Raw genomic sequence first — 24,517 nt, forward strand, 5'->3', positions numbered from 1 at the left:
GTCTGCTCATGCTGGGGAAGTGAGGTTAGGATTTAACTTGAGAAATCCCTGACCTGGAGCCCTAGCTTCTGTTTACTCCTCCATTCAACAGCCCTGCTTCCCCTCTCTAAGCCCTTTCAGCCTCGCCCTGCCTTTGTCTGTGTTTCCATTGTCTGTTCACAGGAAAAATGCAGACCCAGCAGCTAATGTCTTCCGATGGGGCAAACCACCTTACCTGGAAGAAGGAATGATTAACTCTGAGCTTTTACACTATCACGCAATCACATCATTATTAGGAGCGCCCTGTGAGGAGTTCGTTGTTTCCCCTTCACAGCCACAGGCTAGCCCCATGGGACTAAAGAGAAGTGAGCAGGAGCATGGCGGAGTGAGGGGGCGGGTGGTGTGTGGGGTGGACTAAAGGCTATCCTGCAAAGCAGTCACCCTCTGGGCTGCTAAGATCACCTGCCAGCAGCTGCCCTTGGGGGCTCGAAGATCTGCCAGCAGAGCATAGATACAGAGGGTACTCTGACCTGCTCACTTCCCTCATATCTTGCTTATAACGAATCTTCTAAAATGAAGCAGAGGCACTCATTTTCCTTGTGATGCCCCATTCTCTGTACTCGAATGACTCTCTCCACCCAGAGCTCTCTAAGGTCATATCACCTCCATACATCACATTATCCTTTGTATGTTGGGCTGATACTATATGGTAAATATAGTTCCAAGACTGACAGGTGGCCTCAGAGACTGGCCTACACTGTGTAAAAGAAGGCTGGCTTCTTCTTAGTTGAGGAGAAGGAAATTAAAGGGTCCCAAGCCTCTGCATGTGGTAAGCACCATATTCTGCCCATTTCAGACACTATTCTCCTGACATCTACCGTGAGCAAGGGTCATATCCTCACTTGACAAATGTGAAAACGGAGGCGTAGGCTGGTTAGGTGACTTCATAATCCACAGTTAGGACAAGGACTCTAGGCTGAGCAGGGATTTATCACATGTAGCTCACCAGAGCACACTGCATTGATCTGACATGCCAATCTCTTCCCATGTAGCTTGCCTTTTGTCTGCCTTAAAAACATGTTTAAAAATATATTTCCGAGTGCCACAAGCCAAGGTGAGCTTCTGCTGACATCACCCATACCACAAGGTACCAATCCGAAGTGGTGCTCAATATGATTATTACTTTCTTGACATTATGATTCCTCGGCAGCCCAGAGCTTACACTAACTACATCAAGTAAAACTTCACCACATCAAAGCATTTCTGTCTCTCCTGCTTATTGGCTATACCCACCTCAGGTCATGCAGAGGTCGGCTACCCACATGTGAGTCATTGCCTATAGGGTCCAGAGCTGTGTGGCGCCATCATCCCCTGGCAGAGCTTGGGGGAGAACCCACAGCGACCCCCAGGCCCATGGTACAGCATTCACACTGCAGAGGCGGTCTGCAAGCCTTATCTAGCCCTCGGGAATGTTCCGCTTAGCATACAGAGACTTTCTTTAAAAGGAAATTAACTGCCCATACTTAAAATTCTGGTCAGTTTACATAAATACCCAAATCCTTGCTTCCCTTAAAACACTGGAGGACACCAGGTCCACAGCCCGCACAGAAACGAAGGGTGTGGCATGAGCAGAGCTGTCTGCTGGCAGACCAGCACCAACCATCCTCATCAGAGTCATTCTCGCAACCCCGCAGACGTGGTATTTCAGCACCTGCCTCATATTCCAAGTGAGAATGCCAAAATGTCTCCCGACTTTGCTTTTCTGAAGGCAACTATTCACCAGTGTGATGTTTTAAGAACATAAAACGCTGCGTCACATAAGCGTAGCATTGCTTATCCATGGCAAACAGCTTCACCCATCACTTTTCTTACACCTAATGATGAACTATAGCCAAATGGTATGTCCTTACTGCTCACTTATAGCAGAGACTCTTCTCTGATAAGAACCCAGATGAGTTGCCCAGACCTTGTCAGAGAAAGGGCTGTACAAATATGCACTTTCTTTTCTGTCATCTCATCTCACCTTGGGCTTTCCCCCAAACTCCTAAAAAGCCACTTAGAGGTGGAGGAGTCTCTTCACTGAGGGTCACACTGAGCTGCGAGTACCTTCAGGGGCGTCTTTAGGAATCAACAACATGGCAGAAGACATCAAGATCAAAATCAAGAACCACCGGACTTCTCCTTCTGACAGCTGCTTCCCCAACCAGACCAGACCAGGAACTGTTGGCAGAACTATTGGACTCCCACCCCTGTGAGAAGGCAATGACTGCTAAAGGGGTTGATGTCTCCGTGTGTGAATGGTACCGGTGTTTGTACAGATGCCTGTGCCCTATATACTGGAACAAGGGAGAGAAAGAAACATGAACTGCTGCCTCCTGCATGCCCCCTACTAGGGATTGAGCCTGCACACCAGGCATGTGCCCTGACTGGAGTGGAACTGGTGAACTTTTGGTGAATGGGACTATGCTCAACCAACTAAGCCACACTGGCCAGGGCTAATTTTACTGATTGTTTTGAGGGTGAGGGCTGGGAGAATCAATTTGCTGTTCCACTTACTTATGCATACATTGGTTGCTTGCTGTATGTGCCCTGACTGGAGACTGAACTTGCAACCTTGGCGTATAGGGACGATGCTCTAACCAACTGAGCTACCAGGCCAAGGCTACTATATCCTCTTTTTTAATAAAGAATTTATGTGTTGCTTTTTTTTTTTTTAATATATTTTATTGATTTTGTACAGAGAGGAAGGGAGAGAGATAGAAAGCTAGAAACATCAATGAGAGAGAGTCACCGATCAGCTGCCTCTTGCACACCCCCTACTGGGGATATGCCCGCAACCAAGGTACATGCCCTTGACCGGAATCGAACCCGGGTCCCTTCAGTCCCCAAGCCGACGCTCTATCCATTGAGCCAAACCGGTCTCGGCTTTTTTTTTTTTTTTTTTTTTTTTTTTTTTTTTTTTTTAAAGAAGCCATTTAGATTTGCAAGAATTCTCTGGCCGCCTGCCCTGGTACTGAACTCCTAGGCTGGGTGCAGGGCTCTGGGTTCTGGAATGTACTTCCTCATCGTGGTGCCAAGGTCTAAGCTTGGCGGATTCTAAACACAATAGCAGGGCATTCCTGATTGAGAGTTGAAACAAAGGGTTTTTTAATTTGCAGAGAACTGAGCGGGCAGGTTGAGGAGAGCAGTCATCAAGTCTGACTGAGTTTCTTTCACTTCAGAAGAAAGAACGTCCTCTAGAGTTACAAGTCAAGCACTAGAAATTAATGATATAAACGAATAAAATGCAAAAGTCTCCTTTCTAGCACAACTGGCTTTTTATTATACTTAAATGTTAAATGAGAGGTGAGAATGTATGCCAATAACTCCTGAAGCTGTAGTTATAAAATTTTATTTTAGAGAGAAAAACAGCAGAATGCAATCTATGCAAATTAACAGCTAGACTTACTACAGCTAAAAGAAATCTATCTTCTATTTAAACCATAACCCCTTGTTCACCAAATACAGTACAATCTAATAAAGAAACTTTTTCTATGTCTTGAAACCTGCTCTCTATTTTTTTAATTGTCAAAACTAAAAAGGAGAAAGCTATTATTTATTTCCTGCTCGGCTACCCATGAATGAGTCCCAGGAATAGGGGCTGCTCTCAAGCTCACACAGTATGAAAGGATGAATGGACAGGGAAGGAGGGGCTGCCTACAGGGTGGGGAAGGGAACAGAGGCCTGAGGGGAGGGGGACAGTGACCTAATGACCCGCAGGCCAATTCCTCACAGCATTTCACCCCCTCACCCCGCTCCTTCCTTCCACAGGAAAGTCTTACAGGGGGACTGGGAGCAGGGTGTCTGTAGACAGGCTTAATCCTAAACATCATTCATTTGCTTTAGGTAATATTCCAATATAAATAGCTAATGATTGAATAACTAGACCTACAACTTTATAGGTTCTTCTGTTTTATTTTGTCTTAAGTCAAATTCCCTTTCCAATCTCACCTTCACTGAGACAATTGCTCTTTGGTCACACAACAGCTATTTCTGGTTAATAGGTGTGGACCCTGAGAAAGAAGATACCGACTAAGAAGGGCTTCAGGTGGTTAACGGGGCTCAGATTTTTATTTTTTTATTTTTTTATTTTATTTTTATTTTTTAAAATATATTTTATTGATTTTTCACAGAGAGGAAGGGAGAGGGATAGAGAGTTAGAAACATCAATGAGAAAGAATCATCGATTAGCTGCCTCTTGCACACCCCCCACTGGGGATGTGCCCGCAATCAAGGTACATGCCCTTGACCAGAATCGAACCCGGGACCTTTCAGTCCGCAGGCCAACGCTCCATCCACTGAGCCAAACCGGTCCCAGCAGGGCTCAGATTTTTAAAACAGAGCCCAGCAGCCTTTTCTACACGTGGGTCTCTCACGCGAACCGCACTTCAGGGAGAAGCCTGCGCTGAACTGCTATCTGTACTGTGTTCCTGCCGTCTGAGTCAGCCCTTGTCAAGGAGTTCCTGGAACTGTGTTTCAACCATTAGGACTGAGCTCCCCCACCTACTGACCCCCGCCCCGTCCAACAGAGCTGCACAGCTCCATCCCTATCAGTACCATCACTGATCCATCAGAGTGGCTCCATTCTGACCCATCCGACATTTTTAGCGGATTTGGAATCCTCATTTGCATGAGTACAAACCAGTCAGGGACCAGAGATTTCTCTATATAAGTCAAGTTCCCTCCGGCTTGGAAAAGGCACTTTCCCTTTTCACTGAAGACTAGAGACTGCATTTCCCAGGCTGGAGCTGAAACACCTGACGAAGGTATTTTACTGGGCCCGGGCAGAGCGGGGCAGACAGGCTGAGAGCCACCTCAGAGATGTGCTGTTTTACAGCCAAGCTGTTTCATAAGTGAGCTATAACACTACTGAGCTATTCCATAGCCGTGCTGTTTCATAATGGAGCTGTTTTCAGTTTCTTTCTCCACTGCACCTCCCAAATTGGGGATTCCTGTGAGCACTGAGTTGGCACCAACAACCACTGGTTGGCAAGCCTAAGCTGAGGAGGCTCACCAAAGAACCCTTTTCTTCTCTCCTCTCGCCCTCCTCCCCCACCACAGTATCCCAGCTTCACACAGAGCTGCCCACCCTCATGGGGCCGGGTGGGGCTGGGACAAGGAGCACAGTAGTGACTGACATAGTTGAAGACAAGAAGGCCCCCTTCAGATATTCTGCTCCAACTTAGAACCCAACCATGACCTGAGGAGTAAGAGATGGCTGAGATTGGGTCTCTGCCAGCAGGATTCAAATGAGGCTCAAAGCAGAGTACATGTGAATTAGAGGAAAGAGAAAATGTGACATTTAAAGAGACAGAACTACAATCCATCCTTCACAACATCTTTCATATACACATGACAGCAACCACAACACTGCATCACTGACATCTGCTAAGTGATCCATCCACACCCAGACAATCACACACTGTCAAGGGAAGGCTCTCTCTGGGTCCCCAAAACACATCACGGTTTTGCGGAACACAGGCCTGCAAAGTTAGGCTGGAAGTAATTCAATTTGAAGTGAAATGTATGCACAGAAAAGTCTTAGTTTTTAAACACAGCATTATTTAATCCTCTTTTAAAGATGACAATACACCACTGTGTAAGGAGCCTGCTCCGCACCCTCGTGGCCTCTTCAGGGTGAACCAGGCCACAGCCGCTGGGACCGCAGGGGCCGGTGGGGCTCCCCGTGGGTTCCTGCAGGAGCCAGTCTGCAGGCTGGCCAGGAAAGAGTGCACTGCCTGCTGGCTTTCCTGTGGTGCCACTGGCAGCCCAGAGGCCCATGCTGCACCCCAGCCGTGGCGTCTGGCTGTGCTCACCACATCTCCGCAGGGGGACTCGTGCACCGTGACTCAGGCAGAGAGGGGTGCACAGGAGCCCACAGTCCAGGTGCTACCCCAGGCCCAGAGGTCATCTGGGACCTGCCCTTCCATCCCACACACTCGTGCGTTGATCGCCGGCCAGGCATAGGGACTACACCTGTGCACAAATTTCATGCACCAGGCCTCCAATATATAATAAACTAGCATAGATGCTTAAAGGTATTACTATAAGAACATTCACTTTAGTTACATTTATAGTCTCCTAAATTTGAAATAGCCTCAATATCCAAGAACTAAAGATTGGCTGAATAAATTATGTCAAGTCCATTATACATCTATGCAGGAGAAATATACAGCTCTTAAAATGGGGCTGTATAAGAACATTAAAAAACTTATTAGAACATATCCATAGTATATTAGATAAGAAAAGAAAGTTGTAAAATATTACTATATAATTTTTGCAGAAAAGATATACAAATGACTAGAGGCTATACAATATAGTGTTTGTACTAGGAGAATGGAATTGAATATAACATTTTTTTTCTTTTATAGATGGGAAGGTTCCAAGTTTCCCAAATTTTCCAAAGTGAGAATGTATTTTTATAATAATCAAAGCATACATGTGTTCCGGTTTTAAAAGATCCACCTGAGGCTGAGAGGCTGTCCTAGAGGACCTGGGCCATGCGTTAGCCACATTCTTTCTTTCTTTCTTTCTTTTTTTTCTTCTTCTTCTTCTTCTTCTTCTTTTTTTAAAATATATTTTATTGATTTTTTTTACAGAGAGGGAGAGAGAGAAAGAGTTAGAAACATCAATCAGCTGCCTCTTGCACAGTCCCCACTGGGGATGTGCCCACAACCAAGGTGCGTGTCCTTGACGGGAATCGAAGCCGGGACCTTTCAGTCCACAGGCTGACGCTCTATCCACTGAGCCAAACCGGTTTCAGCAGCCACATCCTTATTCCCTACAAAAGAGGGAGTGTGGTTAATAGGACACATGGAGGTGGGACTTGAGGTGGAAGGTAGATGTGAGGGCTCAATACAGTCCCAGGCTGCTCTGCGAAAATTGCATTTCACTGGATTTGCATAAGCCATGAGAAAACCCAAACCCCTTGTCCCTAAATTAATCAGCTTCTAGAATTTGGGCTTCCAAAAAGAGCAAGCAAGAAAGCAAGAAAGGAAAGTAGAAAGGAAAGGAGGGAGGGAGGGGAAGGAAGGGAGGAAGGAAAGAAGGGTGGGTTACAATGGCAGATATTTCTATAAGAACATACGAGAAGAGAAGAAGCAACCTGCACAGGTTTATAAAAAAGCATGTGTGATGCTTCCTGCATCTTAACAGAAATGAAATGTTGATTTAAAGCAGAGAATGGTTTTTTTATATTCTCCATGGGTCTCGGAATAATTTTATGAGGCATGGCATTTCAGAAATAGCACAAGATTTTAAAGTTTGCTTACTGATTATACCACACTGGTCTTGATCTAAATGGGATTTAAAGCTGCTCATAAACAAAAGTAAATACAAAAGATGAAGATAAAGACATTAAATATTAAGGTTATAATTTTTGTCCTAAGCTATGTACTTATTAAGTAATCTTGGCCAAATTACCTTTTTAAATTGCAGTTTGCTCATCACCCAAATGGGGATAATGATAATACTTATGTGGCAAAGTAATCTGTTGTAAAATTAAATCATGTCTAATTTTTGCCACTGTAGACCCATCAGAAAGAATTTCATTTCCTCCCAACCTAATGCAAGGAAGGGGCCTACAATCAGATTTAATTTGGCTTTAGAAACAAGGAGTCATGTGACCTTCTTACAACCAACAGCAGTGGAGAAAATTCAAACACTTTCTTCATATCCCTGGCATGAGAGTTAAATGAAACAATGGAAATCATATGCTATATTAATTGCCATGCAATTTTCAGAGGTTAATTACTGTTAGTAAAAATTCCATTGACTTGCCCAACCAGTGTTCCTCAGGAGTTGAGCATCAACCTATGAACGAGGAGGTCACTGTTCGATTCCCAAACAGGGCACATGCCTGGGTTGTGGGTTGCAGGCTCAATGTCCAGTAGGGGGCATGCAGGAGGTAGCTAATCAACGATTCTCTCTTATCATTGACGTTTCTATCTCTCTCTCTCCCTCTCCCTTCCTGTCTGAAATCAATAAAAACATTTAAAAAGATGTCATTCACTTCACACAATGCTATACAGCAAAATGATGCAGGAGACCTGGATTTTCATCCCAGCCCCACCTCTACCTAGCGGCTGAGCCATGTCTCCCTGCTCTGCAAAATGGGCACATACTGTGGGTCTTGCCCTACCTCACAGGGTTATTGAGAGGCCCAAGTGAGAAAATATATGTGCAAAGTCTGAGGAGAGTGTCAGACAAGGGTGATCTATAAACAAGCCACAACCAAAGTCGGTAAAAGGCTATGAGCTCTGAACACCAAACATGGATTAAAGCTGATTGATTAGGTGGTTTCATTAAAATAGTCTATATATTAAAAGCAAATAATATGCCCTAACCGGTTTGGCTCAGTGGATAGAGCATCAGCCTGGGGACTGAAAGGTCCCAGGTTTGATTCCGGTCAAGGGCATGTACCTGGGTTGCGGGTACATTCCCAGTAGGGGGTGTGCAGGAGGCAGCTGATCAATGATTCTCTCTCATTGATGTTTCTAACTATCTATCCCTCTTCCTTCCTCTCTGTAAAAAATCAATAAAATATATATTAAAAAAAATAATAATATTAGTAATCCAAATGTCCATCAATAGTAAAATGGATAAACAAAATTGTCATAAAAAGAATAGTCACAGCACAAAAAATGAATACATTTAGTATATACCACACATAACATTTATAGAAAGAAGCAAGACAAAAAAAAAACAAAAAAAAACAGAGACCGTGATTCATTCACCTCATGTTAAAAATAGACAAAATAAGTCAGTTTGCTCATAGAAACCTACATAAGTAGTAAAATTCTAACAAACAGTAAGGAAATAATTATCACAAAGTCAGATTTTTTTTTTTTTTTACTGTTTGGGAAAGAAAGGGGATGATAAAGATGTGAACAGACAAATAGGAGGGACTTTATGGCTTGAAGGCTATGTTAATTTTTGTGTGTGTATGTGCATATATATGTATATTTTATACATTTTTCTATATGTACATTATTTTTCACAATAAAAAACAATAACAACAAATCTACCAAATTCTGTATAAATTGCATATGTATATAAAAAAGCTTTCTTTTTCTAAAACTTTGCCAATCTCAGAAAATTACTCAGTTGAGACTTTAATCTCTTCGAAAAGAAAGTATAGTTACATTAGGCAGGCTAAGGTGACTCAAGTTGACTACTTGTGTACTTATTAATAATTTCTAACTGCTAAGATATTTTCAGGGTCAAATTAAAAATTCCAGTATTAACAATAAAAGAACTATTGGGCTCTAGTCACCACCAGAGCATATCTTACACCATCAGCCTAAAAGGAAATGCATGTTTACATCAATGACTTACCAGCTGGCTGTGTCTGTGCTATTCTCTTAGGATAAGTCTTGCTTCGGCTTCTTGCCACATTCTGGTCTGGCCGGGGAAGTTGAATAGAAAGATCTCGACTCATCTGCAATGCTGTCCTGCCACTTGAAAATGCAACATTTTTGATTAATACAAGTAAAACCACATAGTCACAAAATTAAACAATGGCTCATTCAGAATATCTGCAAAGTATTTCCAGAATATCTGGAAAGAAGAAAACACACTCACAGGAGCTGTAAACATACATGTGTTCCCAACTGAGTCACACTGCAATATTAACCAAGGAAGTAGTATTAAATTCCAATGGGAAACATGTAAGTTAGATGGAAGAAATATTTTTCGGGAGAAGAAACAGGAAACGGGGGGGGGGGGGGGTAATTAAAGGAGGACTAAGGTTTAGATTTAACAAAATGATGGGCTAGCAATAGAGAATTTTGATTGCCTTCCAATTGTACAACTAAACGTTGGGCTGAATTACATAAGGGCAATGACTCTATATGCATCAGCATCACCCTATGTTAGACTCACATGGCAAGTTGTACAGCACCCCCTCAGGACCACTGTGTGGTTTACTCTTCACCCTGCCATGGCACAATCAACCTTTTATTATGCTCGCCTCGCCTGCACTAGATCAGGTGCCCAGGAAGATTTAAAACAGCCTGAAACCCCACGCACAGGGCTGCTTTCCTGAAGTTTCTGTGAGGATTCAGGAGGTTGAGCTTTCTCTGGGGATCGATTAATCTCTGGGAAATGTGTAAAATCATTCGCTGGATTTCAGTGATCATTCATCCTACTAAAAATTCATCCCACGGCTGCTGAATTTGAGCCAATGAATGACCCTGGCTTTCATCTAAATATGTTAAGTGAAAATTTCACTTAGGTACAAGGAAAATATCATTAGGGACAAGGAAAAATGCATTTCTATTTATCTAGTTTAATTCATCTCAAGAAGGTCCAGAAAGCCTTTTAATGGCCCCAAATCCTACTTGTCGTACATTTACAGAACAAATATCTCCCAAATGAAACTTATAAAGCAAAATTTACCTCCTACATACTTCTGTGAAAGTTTTCCCTCCCCACTAACGCATCTACCTTTATTAGATTTTTTTTTTTAATGCTTAAAACAACCACAACAAGAAGCTTATCATCAGGCTAATTGGGGACACAACTTGATAAGAGCTACCATGAATGAAGATGCCAGAGTCCAATACTTCATGAGAACTGGGGTAGAGAGGGAAGCAAATTGTGGCAGGTTAATAAAACTATGGTCCAGAACCACACACGGATCTGCCACCGGCTCTATAGGACCCAGGACTAGAACAAGTTCCCTGACCTCCAGCTGGTCAGCATGGCACAGCCGGGCAGTGGGAGAACATTAAGCCATTGTTCTGCAATTGCAAGCATAGCTCTGTCTCAACTGAATGGTCTTAACAGGTTATTTTTTAAATCTCCCAGAGCTTTATTTTCAACATTGATAATATATGTCAAATTGTTCTTCCTATTTCCTAGCGGAAATATTGTGCAGAATTCTTACTATTTCCTTGTAGCAGACAGTATTTGATAAATGGTGGCAGAGATTTATTCCCATGATCACCTACTCCCTTCCTCCTCACACTCTGGCATGCACACTCCCATTCTATGCTGAGAGGCCCTGCAGCCCCTAAGGAAGGGGTAGAGGAAAGAGAACAAGAACAGAGACACCTGGGTTCAAATCCTAGCTTTGCCACTTACTGGTAAAGGCCTTTAGGTTCAGTTAGTTTATTTTGGGGTTTGAGACTCAAATTTCTCATCTGTATAAATGAAGAGATACCTCCTTTGCCAGGTCACTGAGCTCGTCCCATATTTATTTTATGGGATTAAATAAAGTGACACCTGTGCAAGCACCCGACACAAAGAAGGCTCTCGTGAGTATTTGTTCTCTTTCAGGCTTTAAGAAATGTGTAGCCCTGGCTGGTGTGGCTCAGTTGGTTGAGCATCATCCCATGCAACAAAAGGTTGCCGATTAGAGTCCCAGTCAGGGAACATGCCCAGGTTGTGGGTTTAATCCCAGGTTGGGATATGTGCTGGAGGAAAACCAATTAATGTATCTCTCTTTCACCTGCTTTCCTTCTCTCTTTCTCTTTCTTTAAAATCAATAAATACATACAAAAAAAAAAAAAAAAAAAAAAAAAGAAAGTAAGAAAAGAAAAAAAAGAAAAAAGAAACGAGGAAAGTTCATGAGATTTAAGTCCTATAAGAAGGTCATCTGGGTCCCCAGGGGTGTTTCTCAGGCCCAATTCTCATTCTTGGAATATACATAAATTCTACACAACTTATTCATCAAAACAAGGAGCCAAAACCTGTTTGGCTCAGTGGTAGAGCATCGGTCTGCAGACTGAAAGGTCCCAGGTTTGATTCTGGTCAGGGGCATGTACGTTGGTTGCGGGCACATCCCCCGTAGGGAGTGTGCAAGAGGCAGCTGGTCGATGTTTCTTTCTCATTGACATTTCTAGCTCTCTATCTCTCTCCCTTCCTCTCTGTAAAAAAACAAAACAAAAATAAACAAGGAGTCCCCTACTAACTTAACAACAGGTAAAAGGCAAAGTTAATTTCTAAGGGGCCCAGAGAAAGAAATAAAAGTGTGTAACAAAATATTTTAATCAAAGATTCGATCAAGTTCTGTTTCAGATTATTGGTCTCTGATAATGAAACAAAAGAATCAGATCGTTTGATTTCAGCTCAGATTTCCCCACAAAATCTGGAATTTTGATTGACTGTCACACATCACTAAAAATGTGTAATATTTCCCCCTTGCTAAGTAATGACTCATTTTTCTAAAAAAAATAAAATAAAATAAAATAAATTGAAATCTCATTGACATTCAGCAACCACGAGATGCAGGAAAGGGATCAAGACTAGAACTCTGTCTTCCTACACCACATACACCTACAGACGTATCACTGTAAATGTCTACACATAATTATGCACATAAATGCAGACACACCTGCATTCGCACCCTGCAGCACTTGCTATGCTTTTCTATCCCTCATGCCTGCCGGATAAAGGAAGGGGCTGTGCTTCCAGAGCACTGCTTTCATTCCACGAGGTCTACAGAACATCTCAAAAGAGAAGCAGGCATATGTTTGTTAAAGGCTGGGATTTTGCCTCCTTTGACAATTAACAATTCACATGCTGGCGACTACCCAGCAGTCCAAGACCCATCCCTGCCCATGACCGGCTCTGGGCAGTGGGATGAAACACATTTCTTCCAGGGATGGTGTAACAGTGCTTCCTGCAGACAGAGATGGAGATTTGGGTTTCATTAAAACTGACTAGGCAGTTAAGACCAGCCACCAAATTAGAACAGATTTAGCAGAGCTTCCAATTCTGCAAAGGTTACCTTTAATTACTTTCTTGGAAGAAATGATATTTAATATGCAAAATCCAATAATAATAATTCCCAGTAGCCACAACATTTGCATTTCAATAAATTTGAGAAATCAGGTATTAGTAGTAAATTTGTGGAAACTAACTACAGCATATATTAAGCAACATAATTGCAATTTTAATAATAGGAACACAGAGATAGAGTTACACATTTTCTCTATAACCCTTGACATGTTTTATGCTCCAAATGGAAAAACAGCCCAAATGGTGACTATTGGCTGTTCACCTCAACATAAGTAGGTACTCTTCCCTTAAATTCCTGATAATTGTATCACTGTCTGAGAAAGAACCTTGATAAGCAAAAGGTTCTATTTTTAGTTATCAGTGAATACCAAGTACCAAGAACATTTATAACTTAATTACTTAGGTTTTATAGGTCGTCATCAACTGGGCCTGCATTAGAAGGCAGTTGGGGGGAACCAGGCCTGAAGTGGAGGGCAGTTGGGGGAAGCCAGGCCAGAAAGGGAGGGCAGTTAGGGGGAAGGGGAACAGGCCTGCAGTAGAGGATAGTTGGGGGGGTAACAGGCCTGCAGGGGAGAACAGTTGTGGAAGATCAGGCCACCAGGGAAGGCAGTTAGGGATAACTTGGATAGCAGAGGAGGGCAGTTGGGGGAGACCAGGCCAGCAGGGGAGGGCAGTTGAGAGGACCAGGACAGCAGGAGAGGGCAATTGGGGGGATCAGGCCTGCAGGGGAGAGCAGTTGTGGGGGTGGATCAGGCCTGCAGGGGAGGGCAGTTGTGGGGGTGGACCAGGCCTGCAGGGGAGGGCAGTTAGGAGCAATCGGGCCTGCCAGGGAGCAGTTAGGTGTCGATCAGGCTGGCAGGGGAGTGGTTAGGAGGTGATCAGGCTGGCAGGCAGAAGCAGTTAGGGGGTAATCAGGCAGAGGCAGGTGAGCAGTTGGGAACCAGCAGTCCTGGATTGTGAAAGGGCAGTCGGACATCCCTCAAAGGGTCCCAGATTGGAGAGTGTGTAGGCTGGACTGAGGAACACTCCCTCTCCCCACCCCCACCCCCTGCCATGCATGAATTTCATGCTCCGGGCCTCTAGTTAAATATAATTAAGCCTGGAAAATAATTTTTGTCAAAAAAGTTTTAATGAACTATTATGCTAATAAATTTCATTGGCACTGTACAAAAATTTAAAAAAAATTTAACGTGCATGTATGTGAACAGCTGAATTAAATATTTATGTATTTACATACACACACCCCAAGAAAAAAAAATGACATTTACCTATACCGGTGCTTATAACTCATGGATCCAAACTTGCTGAGTTTTCTTGACAATGAATTTGATTCATTCTCCGGCATTCTAATGAATTTTTAAAATAAAATTAAATTAAGACTCAGAAATACTTTTGCAACAGTTGAGCAAAAGCTACATAGAAAATATAATCATGCAGCACTTTAACAGCTAGTCAAAATATCTTATTTGTTCTACACATTTGCAAGAAATAATCATCAGTTATTACAAGCTAACTGTTGAAACACAAACACACTCTAGGAATTTATATATTTATATAATGTTGAAATACTCATACTTTCGGAAGACATCATTGCCCTCAGACGCTTTAGTTGTGAATCAAATTACTTTTTCTGCTTAAATGATCTTGGGAACTTTGTCACTAGGTTGATTTACCCAAGTCAAGGTCCTCACAGCAGTTAATTAATCGTATCTGAGGAGTGGTTCAGTCTCCCTTGTACTATAGTCCAGCACTTCCCACTCCAGGGTACTTTCAACAGACACCTCCATGGGGAGCTGTTCGACCTAGCCCCCTGACCGAGAGGTAATGTCTCATGCTTTCTAGGAAACATCCCTGCCATAATACAAGCTCAATGAAGGACACTGGTCATTTTGTAAGAATATGCCTCCAATATCATGCTATTTGGGGAAATAGTTCCATGCAAATCAAATAGGAATAAGGGGAAGAATAAATCCAGTTTTAAATTTAAAAACAAATATAACTGAATGTATTACCTGATTAAATTTAGTGTTATCTTTACACCATAAAGATGTGAAATAACGAAAAGTATCCCAAAGTCCAACAGTCAATTCTCCATCCCTACTAAATCTTCCAGGAGCACAGCATGCAACAGAGTAGCCAGCTCCATCCCTATTCAACATGACATTTTCCTCCCTCATCTTCCATTTCCTTACACACTTTCCAGGTTACTCCTTCTCATAACCCATGGCTGGCTCTTCCAGGCCTCTCAATGCTGGCAGGGTCCCACAGCCCAGTCCTTGGCTTCCTGCTTCTGTCTCTTCACTTTTCTCAGAGGTGACCTCATCCAGTCAGCTTTGCTTAAAATACTAAATCTTCATGGCCAACCTAGGTCTTTCCAGTAAGCTTTATACTTCCAACGTCTCCATTTAGATGACTAACAGGCATTTCAAATTTAGTATGTCCATAGCAGAACACTTACTTTCCATGAATACCAAAGCTGTACTTTTTACACAAACAAACAAACAAAAATTGTCCTTGGCTTTTTCTTATAATGTGAGCAAAGAAGATAACTATGTGTGCATGTATGTGTGTATGCATGTCTGTATATATATCTATATCTATATCTATATCTATCTATCTATCTATCTATCTATATATATATATATTTCTATTAATGTGATCAAGAGAATTAGGTAACTGAATAAATTAAATTTCTACTTGTAGATAGAACAGAATTCTTGTTATAAAAACAAATGCAATTTTCATTAGAGAATCAACAAAACTTCCACATTAACATACCTAAAAAATGTATGATGTTCTACACTACACTTCCAAAGATGCTTGCTTGTAGATAGAACAGAATTCTTGTTATAAAAACAAATGCAATTTTCATTAGAGAATCAACAAAACTTCCACATTAACATACCTAAAAAATGTATGATGTTCTACACTACACTTCCAAAGATGCTTGCAAGCAGTTTTACTCCGAGCTTCAAAAAAGAATGAAGTTTCATTGCACTGAGAGAGAAACAAAGAGAGAGACCGTGAATCACTGACCATACATTCTTCAAGTGACAGCCACAGGTAACAAAAATTCAAGTCAACAGTCAAATTATTGTTAACACAAAAAACAAAGAATGATTATCTCTCTGTAACTATTTTTGGAGGGTTGCTTTAAATCTCAATTAATTAAAATTACAAAATATAAGTCCATGTAAACCTTAGTGCCATCACCTAGTTCTACGAATATATCACCCATGACCATGGATAATCGGGGTGATGGCACTGAAGTACCATAAACTTGTCGATCCCAAATGGGCACCAAAAACAGGAAAAACACTGACCCTAGGCAAATCAACTCCCAATAAAAAAGATGCTCACAAGTCCATTCTTAACTGTATTTATTTTTTTTAATGACTGAATAGGAAATCAAGCAAAATACAGCAACATAAGTAGCAAAATAATAAACCATAAACTCTGTGAAGTTATATAATTGCCAACTTAGTTTTAAATAAAAACCAAGCTCATGTCTCAAATGCAGAAATGCCCCTGGAATGGATTCAAACAAAATCCTCAATGTGGAGAAATAATTAAAATGGCCCCCACTACTTTTAATAAGGACAGAACATTCATATGCATAACATTTCTCCCAAGTCCATCTGGAATGAGGCTCAACTTAGAGTTTATTTGAAAAAGTGAAAGGGTGTGATAAAAAAAAAAACAACAAAAACCAGAGCTAATATTTGCATGTTACAGCAAGACAACCTGGAACTCCAAATCCTTGTGAGATGGAGGGACAATTTAGGACAATTCCCAGGTTTCTGGCTTGGATGCTCTAAGTACTAAAATACAGCAAGTGGGGAAAATGGGAATCTGGGTGATGATGGAATGGACAAGAAGTTCAGGCTATTTTGATTTTGAGGTGCCCATGGAATTGAGAACTAAACATGCCTCGCGGGCCAGTGAACATACAGGCATAGAGCTGAGGAGTAAGGCCGCATCTGCTGACATAGATGATTGCACCAAAGCGTTTAAAAAAAAAAAAAAAAAACCCTGCTCAGAACAACGGTACAGAGTGAATAAAGGTGGAGTCACAGCAGAGATGAGAGAGGTCAAAATGGACCAGGAGGCAATGGCCAGGGAGGCTGGGAGAAGAGAGCAAGTCCATGACCCAGAAAGGTCAAACAGGGTTTCAGAGGAAGTTACTGCATTTCACGGTAAGAAATCTTCAGTGACATTCATAAAAAGGGTAGGGAGCACAAAATTAGAGACAAGGCAGAAGAGTCAATGAATTCAGAAAGCGTTTTTCTCAAAGGTAAAAGAAACTGGGGGGAAGGATGGGAAAGGGTTTTCAGAGGAAATCACAGAAGATCTGAGGAGGGCGGGGTGGGAAGCCAAGCATCCTGCCAGGAGATGGGTTTCTTAGAGGGCCTTTTTTTTTTTTTTTATCCTTTTCCTTTTCTTTTTTAAAATATAGAATATAAATACTCATGGTATGAATGCCAAAGGTTCCCAAAGCAGATACACAATGATAACAAAATCTCTCTCCTATCACTGGCCCCAATTCCCCTCCCAAGAGGCAACGACTATTAAGACTTTCTTATATAACAGGTGGGTGTTTTTGAGGTCACTGGATTATCCAAAAATACAATGTACAAGGCGTGTATTTTAAAAAATAATTGCACTGTTACCAGATTACATGATTCAGATAAGGCGAGTACAGGACAAATGCGCCCCCCCACCCCCATCCCACCTCCTCAGTATCTGCACCCCCTTGTCCCAGGGCCTTTCAATAACTGGCAGGACTGACTGAGCACCACCAGCGGCAAGAAGTGGTGGTGGGAGTGACTGCTGTGTGACACAGCACTGTACCCTGTCTGCAAGGGCAGCCACAAACGAGGAGGTGCTTATGTACCTGTATCAAATGTCCAAAAAGTTAATTACATCTAATCCAGATTTCCAAAAGTGAAGGAGAAACCAAAGAGCATTCCATCTTAAAAACAAAGCAAATCTCCTCACATTTTTCATGGACTGATTTTCACTTCATTCTTCACAGAAACGTTTGTATTCCCCTGCTTTTCAAATAGACACCTGGTCATAGGATAGCTAATTTTTAATGTGTTTTTAAAACTACCATTACTTCATGAAAGGATAAAAGGTATTAAAGATCCAGCCAGAATTGGATTTTCTCAAGTTTTCTTCGGTACAAATATGCGAAAGGCACAAAAGAGCCTCCCACAGGCCTCCTAATTGCTGCTGCCATGTACAAATGACAAGTATAAACTCATCCTCCACTTACATAGGGCTTTCACACCTGCCTGCCCTTTATCCCATTGTAATCCAAATACTACAAGGGTGGTAAATAACAAAAAAGAGAGCCAGGCTGAATAAATCCTGTGTATTTTTGCCACTTACAGCAACTGCTGGTATGAACCTAACTTATGGAACATTGCAAACATCCCTTTCTTCCTACTGCTCCCCCACCTACAAACCTTTCCCAGAGACAACTAGCACCTCCCCATTCATTCATACAAAGATGATGAGCTGCTTAACTAGTTCATTCCAACCGACTGCTAAAATACTTTATACCCAAGCTTGCAATGGTTGTTTTTGACAAAATCAGTCAAACACCTTCATAGCTTTTGTCACTTTACACCAGAAGCAAAACTATGGTCTGAAATCTACTTTTCTTTTTATTGTATGAACTGCCCAAGCTTAAATCACCTGTGACTCAGATATCATGTGGGGCTTCACCGTGCTATGGATCTCTAGGTAAACTTGGCTCAAACCCCCAATTCTGTCATGTGTTAAGAATTCAGGACCTGCATTCCATCAATGAGTTCCAACCTAATTATCTCTGTTCTTCTCAGTCTCTTTTCTCATCTTTGCTGGCTATGTTTCTCTTTGCAATCTTGAAAAAAATAAATCTACAGTACTTAAGCCTGGCTTCTGCTAAGTGCATTGAGATTACTGATAGGGTTGTGGAGGGGCTCACACTGCAAGCTGCACAGCCACCTGCACTCCCGGGGCAGGACCAAGCTCCGCGGCCTCTCCCTACCCCAACCCTCCTTGCCACGCACAGCCCACACTCCAGCCAGCTCTTCTGTTCTTAGGAAGCAGCACAACTGGACAGTCTGCCTCCCCCAGCCTTTTAGAATTATGGAGATAAACAATCCTCAATCCTCAATAATTCTCAAATTGCTATATATTTGCCTACCTCCAAGGTCACTAGAAGTAACCTCAGGTGCAGTGCATATGTCAGATACCTAGGAGTAAACTACATTAGTGCTGCTAACAAGAGTAAGATGCAGTTGTTACATACATACTTTCAAGGCCCACAGCAAAGGGGCTGCATCAGTGAATCCTAGAGGCAAGAGGCTAAGGAGAAATGTGAGGATTACTAGGCTCAAGTATTGTGGGATTCTTTTTGCTGTTAATCTTCACATGAGGATATTTTTTCCATTGATTTTTTTTTATTTTTTTATTTTTTATTTTTTTTTAAATATTATTTATTGATTTTGAATAGCGAGGAAGGGAGAGAGATAGAGAGTTAGAAACATCGATGCGAGAGAGTCATCGATCAGCTGCCTCCTACACACCCCCCACTGGGGGTATGCCCGCAACCAAGGTACATGCCCTCGACCGGAATCGAACCCGGGACCCTTCAGTCCCCAAGCTGACGCTCTATCCATTGAGCCAAACCGGTTTCGGCTGATTTTTTTTTTTTTTTTAATTTAGAGAGAGTGCAAGGAGGGGGAAGGAAGGAAGGAGAGAGAGAGAGAGAGAGAGAGAGAGAGAGAGAGAGAGAGAGAGAGAGAGAGGAGATTACAAAATGAGAGAGAGATTACAAAACATCAATCGGTTGCCTTTCTCACATGCCCTGACCCGGTTGGAGATCAAGCCTACAACTCAGGTGGGTGCTCTTGACCAGGTATTGAACCCTCGACCCTTTGTTCTTCGGGCTGATGCTCTAACCATTAAACAAAACAGGCCACGGCAGATTCTTTCTTTTTTTATTTTTTTTAAATTTATTTTTATTAATTTCAGAGAGGAAGGGAGAGGAAGAGACAGTATGGCCTTGATAGTATGTATGTAGCATCTGCATCTTACTGTTATTAGCAGCACTAACATAGTTTACTCCTCGGTATCTGACCTATGCATATCATTGATCATCAGCTGAGAATCATTGATCAGCTGCCTCCTACATGCCCCCTACTGGGGTTCAAGCCCTTGACCAGAATCAAATCTGGGACCTTTCAGTCTGCAGGCTGATGATGCTCTATCTACTGAGCCAAACCAACTAGGGCCAGATTCTTTTTTTTAAATATTCAAGATCCACAAGATTTATATGTACTTGACAATTGTTAATTTATTTTAGGGACTGGAGGGAAAAAACAAAACCATCAGAGGGCTGATGGCAAATGACTGAAATGACTACTAATAAAGCAAAGGAAGGCAACGGTGGAAGTGAAATGATTATTTTATTCTTTAACTGAAAGTAGACACCAAAAAGTTACCACGAAATTTTAAGTGTTTTGAGAAATTGTATCTTTAAAAATGGTGAAGTTGAATAGCCGCATTAAAAAATTGAATTATTTGTGCATGAGAGAACACAATAGTTCCCACTGCTCTCTCTTCTAGGCATCCCAACCCAGAGCAAGAATTCAGAGTAAGCCCTGCAACAAAAATAAAAAGTACCAATCTTGTTATTATTTGGAATGAGATGTTAGAAGGGAATTTTAAAGCACTGAGTAAAATAATATCTTACTCAACTTTTTCCTTTACATTGTGCTCCCTAACGAGTGTTTCTTACAACATTAGTATCTTGTAATATTGGCGAAAGAAGGAAGGAAGGAAGGAAGGAAGGAAGGAAGGAGGAAGGAGGAGGGAGGGAGGGAGGGAGGGAGGGAGGGAGGGAGGAAGGGAGGAAGAAGGGAGGGAGGAAGAAGGGAGGAAGGGAGGGAAAGAAGGGAGGAAGGGAGGAAAGAAGGGAGGAAGGGAGGAAAGAAGGGAGGAAGGGAGGAAAGAAGGAAGGAAGGAGAACGTTACAGTCAAGTAAGTTTGGAAAACAATGGGTTAAATATTCAGTTCATTTTTTTTTTAATTTATTGGGTGACACTGGTGAGTAACATTATATAAGTTTCAACTCTACAGTTTTATAATACATCATGTATCTGTATACTGCGTTATGTGCTCATCACCCAAAGTCTAGTCTTCCTCCATCACGATAAATTCAACCCCCTTTACCCTCTTTCTTTTCCCTCCACCTCCTTCCCCTTTGGTAACCACCATTCTGTTTCTGAGTCTATGAGTTTGTTTTGTTTGTTCACTTGTTGCTTTCTGTTTTATATCCCACATCTGAATGAAATCATATGGTTCTTGTCATTTTCCATCTGACTTATTTCACTTAACAGGATGCTCTCAAGATCCATCCATGTTATCACAAATGGCAGTATTTCATCCTATTCAGATCCTTAACATGCTAATGTATTCTATGAATCTCCAAGAGCAGGTAAGGTAGTTGGCATTTCCCTGATTTATATGAACAAAGAACTTTTTTTTCAAGGAAGTGTTTTTTTAGGTATTTTGGTTTAAAAAAATATTATGCCACACAAGCACCTTTACACACACACACACAGCAGTTGTTGTTTTTTTTAATTCTTTCTGAAATGCATGCAATCTGGTTTGAATTAAAAATAATTGTGCATTTCAGCAAAGCACTCAGAGAATAAAATTAATTTCCATTCCTGCATATATGTTATAATTTACGATAAAAGAACAAAAATGGCAAAAAATATTCCAGTACTCTTTTGTCAGCTGTTTGGGTTATATTCCAAAATATATACCTAAACGTGAAAAACATTTTTACTTCTTTTACATAGGAGTAAGTTTATTGCTTGATAAATAATTGTATATAACTCTGAGTTCATAAAAACATAAACTATAGAGTTGAAAAGGATATATTAAATTGTGCTACTTCTTTTTCTTTCTCTTTCTATAAATTAAAAATATATATATATGAGCCAAATCATTAGAAAATATTTATATCATGTTTCAGTAAACTTTGAAAACTATTATGTTGACCTCATTCTGCTTCCTATTTGAAAAAAATTCAGATACCAACTCAAAATTCCAGATGGTTTGCTTTTGTTATTACTGTTTTGAATTTATCTTTTCCTCATCTGCTCTTTAGAGAAACTTTAGCATTTACTAAAATGTCAACATTTTTCTATTGCAGATTTAATTTTTAACGATAATTGTTTATTCCTAGACTTAAGTTTTTAAATAACAAATGTTACTTAAGCTTGTTGAAATGAGGCATAGCTAGTAAGATCTACTGATATTCTAAAAAATAAAATAAAATAAATATAGCACAATTTAAAAATTCCTTCCAGGCCTGGCTGGTGTGCTCAGTAGTTGAGCATCAACCCATGCACCAAGAGGTCACCAGTTTGAGTCCCAGTCCGGGCATGTGGCTGGGTTTGGAGTTTGATTTCCAGCAGAGGGTGTGCATGAAGCAACAAGTCAATGTTGATGTTTCTCTTTCTCATCAATGTTTCTCCCTCTCCCTCTCCCTCCCTCTGTGTACAAGCACGTTCATATGAGCACATATGTATGTATGTATTTACATCCGTATGTATGTGTATATGCATACATACACTCCCTACCTTTGTCCACTGAAAGGACCAAGAAACAAAGTTACCCCAGTAGCAAGGAACACATCTAACACCCAGATCTTGAGCTAAAAGGAACCAGGACTCTCTGGAGAAGTGATTAATCAGAAGGTGGATGTGAGGTACGTACAAGAGGCACCTGAAATACCATGTTGTTCCACAGTGAAAAAAGTGACAAAAAAAAATAACAGGGGCAGGTCAAGAGCACAAAAGCCAGATTCAAAGGGCTTGCACTCATTCAATCATTGGGTACTGTAATACATTGTAAACCACCGGGGAAAAAAACAAAAAACACCCAGAAATTAATAAGTCCATGCCAATAACTAATTGATAAGTAAATAAGTGTGACTCTTGTTTACAGTAGAATGCCAAGGGCTGACCGATAAATATGGAGGGAGTGGGAGAGCGAGAAAAATTAGCATTTTGCAAGCATCACAATCAGCAATCTGATCAGGCAAGAAGCCTCCATGAATGCTAGAGCTGTTGGGACATTTTGAAGGGGAGCAGGGTATCTGCATTGAATTAAAGTATCTCCCCACAAATTACTTATTAAGTTGGAAAGGAGAAAACAAAACAGTAATTATACAGTTGAAAATCGGGCAACACCATGACTGGGTGGTCACATTTAACCAACAGAAGACAGATGGTCATCATGCACCTCTAGTTGTACCCTGAGAGGAACAAACCTCACCCGTGCAGCTTTCCAGCTGAGAACACAGGAACAGTCTAATAACAGGAAACAACAGGTGAATATTAAATGAGATAAAACAGTATTCTTCAAAAATGTCAGTATCATAAAGAACAAAAATGTTCTAGATTTATCACTATGCTGAATACCTGTAATTAATACAAAATAATACTGAGTATAAGCTACAATTGAAATAAATTTTAATTAAATAAATAAGTGGGAGCAGTGTGGGAGAAGTGTTTCCTATTTAAGGAGGCTAATTAGGTTCTATCCTGGAAGGGGAAAACGCTATTAAGGACATTACTAGGTCATTGGAAAGGGAAAGTAGATGATAGGAGCATTATAGCAACATAATCTTTTTTAAGTTGATAAATGTACTATGGTTATTTTAGTGACCATCTCTATTCCCTTTTTTAATGTTTTAAAATATACTTTTACTGATTTCAAAGAGGGGGAGAGGGAGAGAGAGAGAGAAACATCAATGATGAGAGAGAATCATTGATTGGCTACCTCCTACACATACCCTATTAGGGTTGGAGCCTGCAATCCGGGCATGTGCCCTGACTGGGAATCTAACCAAGACCTCCTGGTGCATAGGTTGATGCTCGACCATTAAGCCACACCAGCCGGGCTGATCCCTGTTTTTAGGAAATACATACATAAGTATTTAGAGACAAATAACATGTGAAACTTATTCTTGTTTGATTTCAGAGAGGAAGAGAGAGAAAGAAACACCAATGACGAGTGAGAATAATTGATCGGCTACCTCCTGCACACCCCGTACGGGGAATCGAGCCCACAACCCAGGCAACCCGGGCATGTGCCCTGACTGGCATCAAACCCAGGGCCCTGCACTCTGAAGGCTGATGCTCTATCCACTGAGCCAAACCGGCTAAGGCTGAAACTTATTCTCAAATCATTCAGAAAAAGTCTGTGTGTGTGTGTGTGTGTGTGTGTGTGTGTGTGTGTGTGTGTAGATCACACACAAAAAAAAGTAAAATAAAATGCTAGCAATAAGTGAATGTAACAACAGGTGGCCATGTTTTTGTAATATTTTGCAGATTTTTGTAAATTTGGAATTGTTTTCAAATAAAAAAACCTTTAAAAAAATCTATAGTTTCACTTAAAATGTGGAAGGAACTCTAGCTTACATAAGTGAGGCGTCTTGGACTTGTTGACGCGCAGTGACAGCTCCTGGCCATCCTCACTTCCCCTCGCTCCTCTCAGAGGCCGAGAGCTCGGCCAAGCGGGTCTAATTACTCCCGGCCAGAGCTGCCAGGAACCTTTTGGTTCTACATCCTGTCACACTGGGTAAGTTTAGCTGAGGTTAGTTTCATGATGCATTATACATAAAAGTAACCTGAGTAGCATTTCTTTTTTCTTTTTTTTCATTTATTCAACAAATATGTGTAGT

The 24,517-nt window shown here is 41.2% G+C and overlaps 1 protein-coding gene across 9 annotated transcripts in view; it reads right to left on the reverse strand.

The window, feature by feature from the left end:
* The window catches only part of EPB41L4A (erythrocyte membrane protein band 4.1 like 4A), a 193,320-nt gene that overhangs the window by 45,637 nt on the left and 123,166 nt on the right, over positions 1 to 24,517 (reverse strand). For all 9 annotated transcript variants that reach the window (XM_036409732.2, XM_045571841.1, XM_036409731.1 and 6 more), the window contains 3 exons: positions 15,668 to 15,759; positions 14,031 to 14,108; positions 9,355 to 9,476 (listed from right to left, as the gene is read on the reverse strand). In XM_036409732.2, the coding sequence (XP_036265625.1) occupies positions 9,355 to 9,476; positions 14,031 to 14,108; positions 15,668 to 15,759 (292 nt within the window). The remainder of the gene's footprint in view (positions 1 to 9,354; positions 9,477 to 14,030; positions 14,109 to 15,667; positions 15,760 to 24,517) is intronic.

The sequence above is a fragment of the Pipistrellus kuhlii genome, unplaced genomic scaffold, assembly GCF_014108245.1.
Source record: "Pipistrellus kuhlii isolate mPipKuh1 unplaced genomic scaffold, mPipKuh1.p scaffold_m20_p_4, whole genome shotgun sequence".
In the NCBI taxonomy this organism is placed as follows: Eukaryota; Metazoa; Chordata; class Mammalia; order Chiroptera; family Vespertilionidae; genus Pipistrellus; species Pipistrellus kuhlii.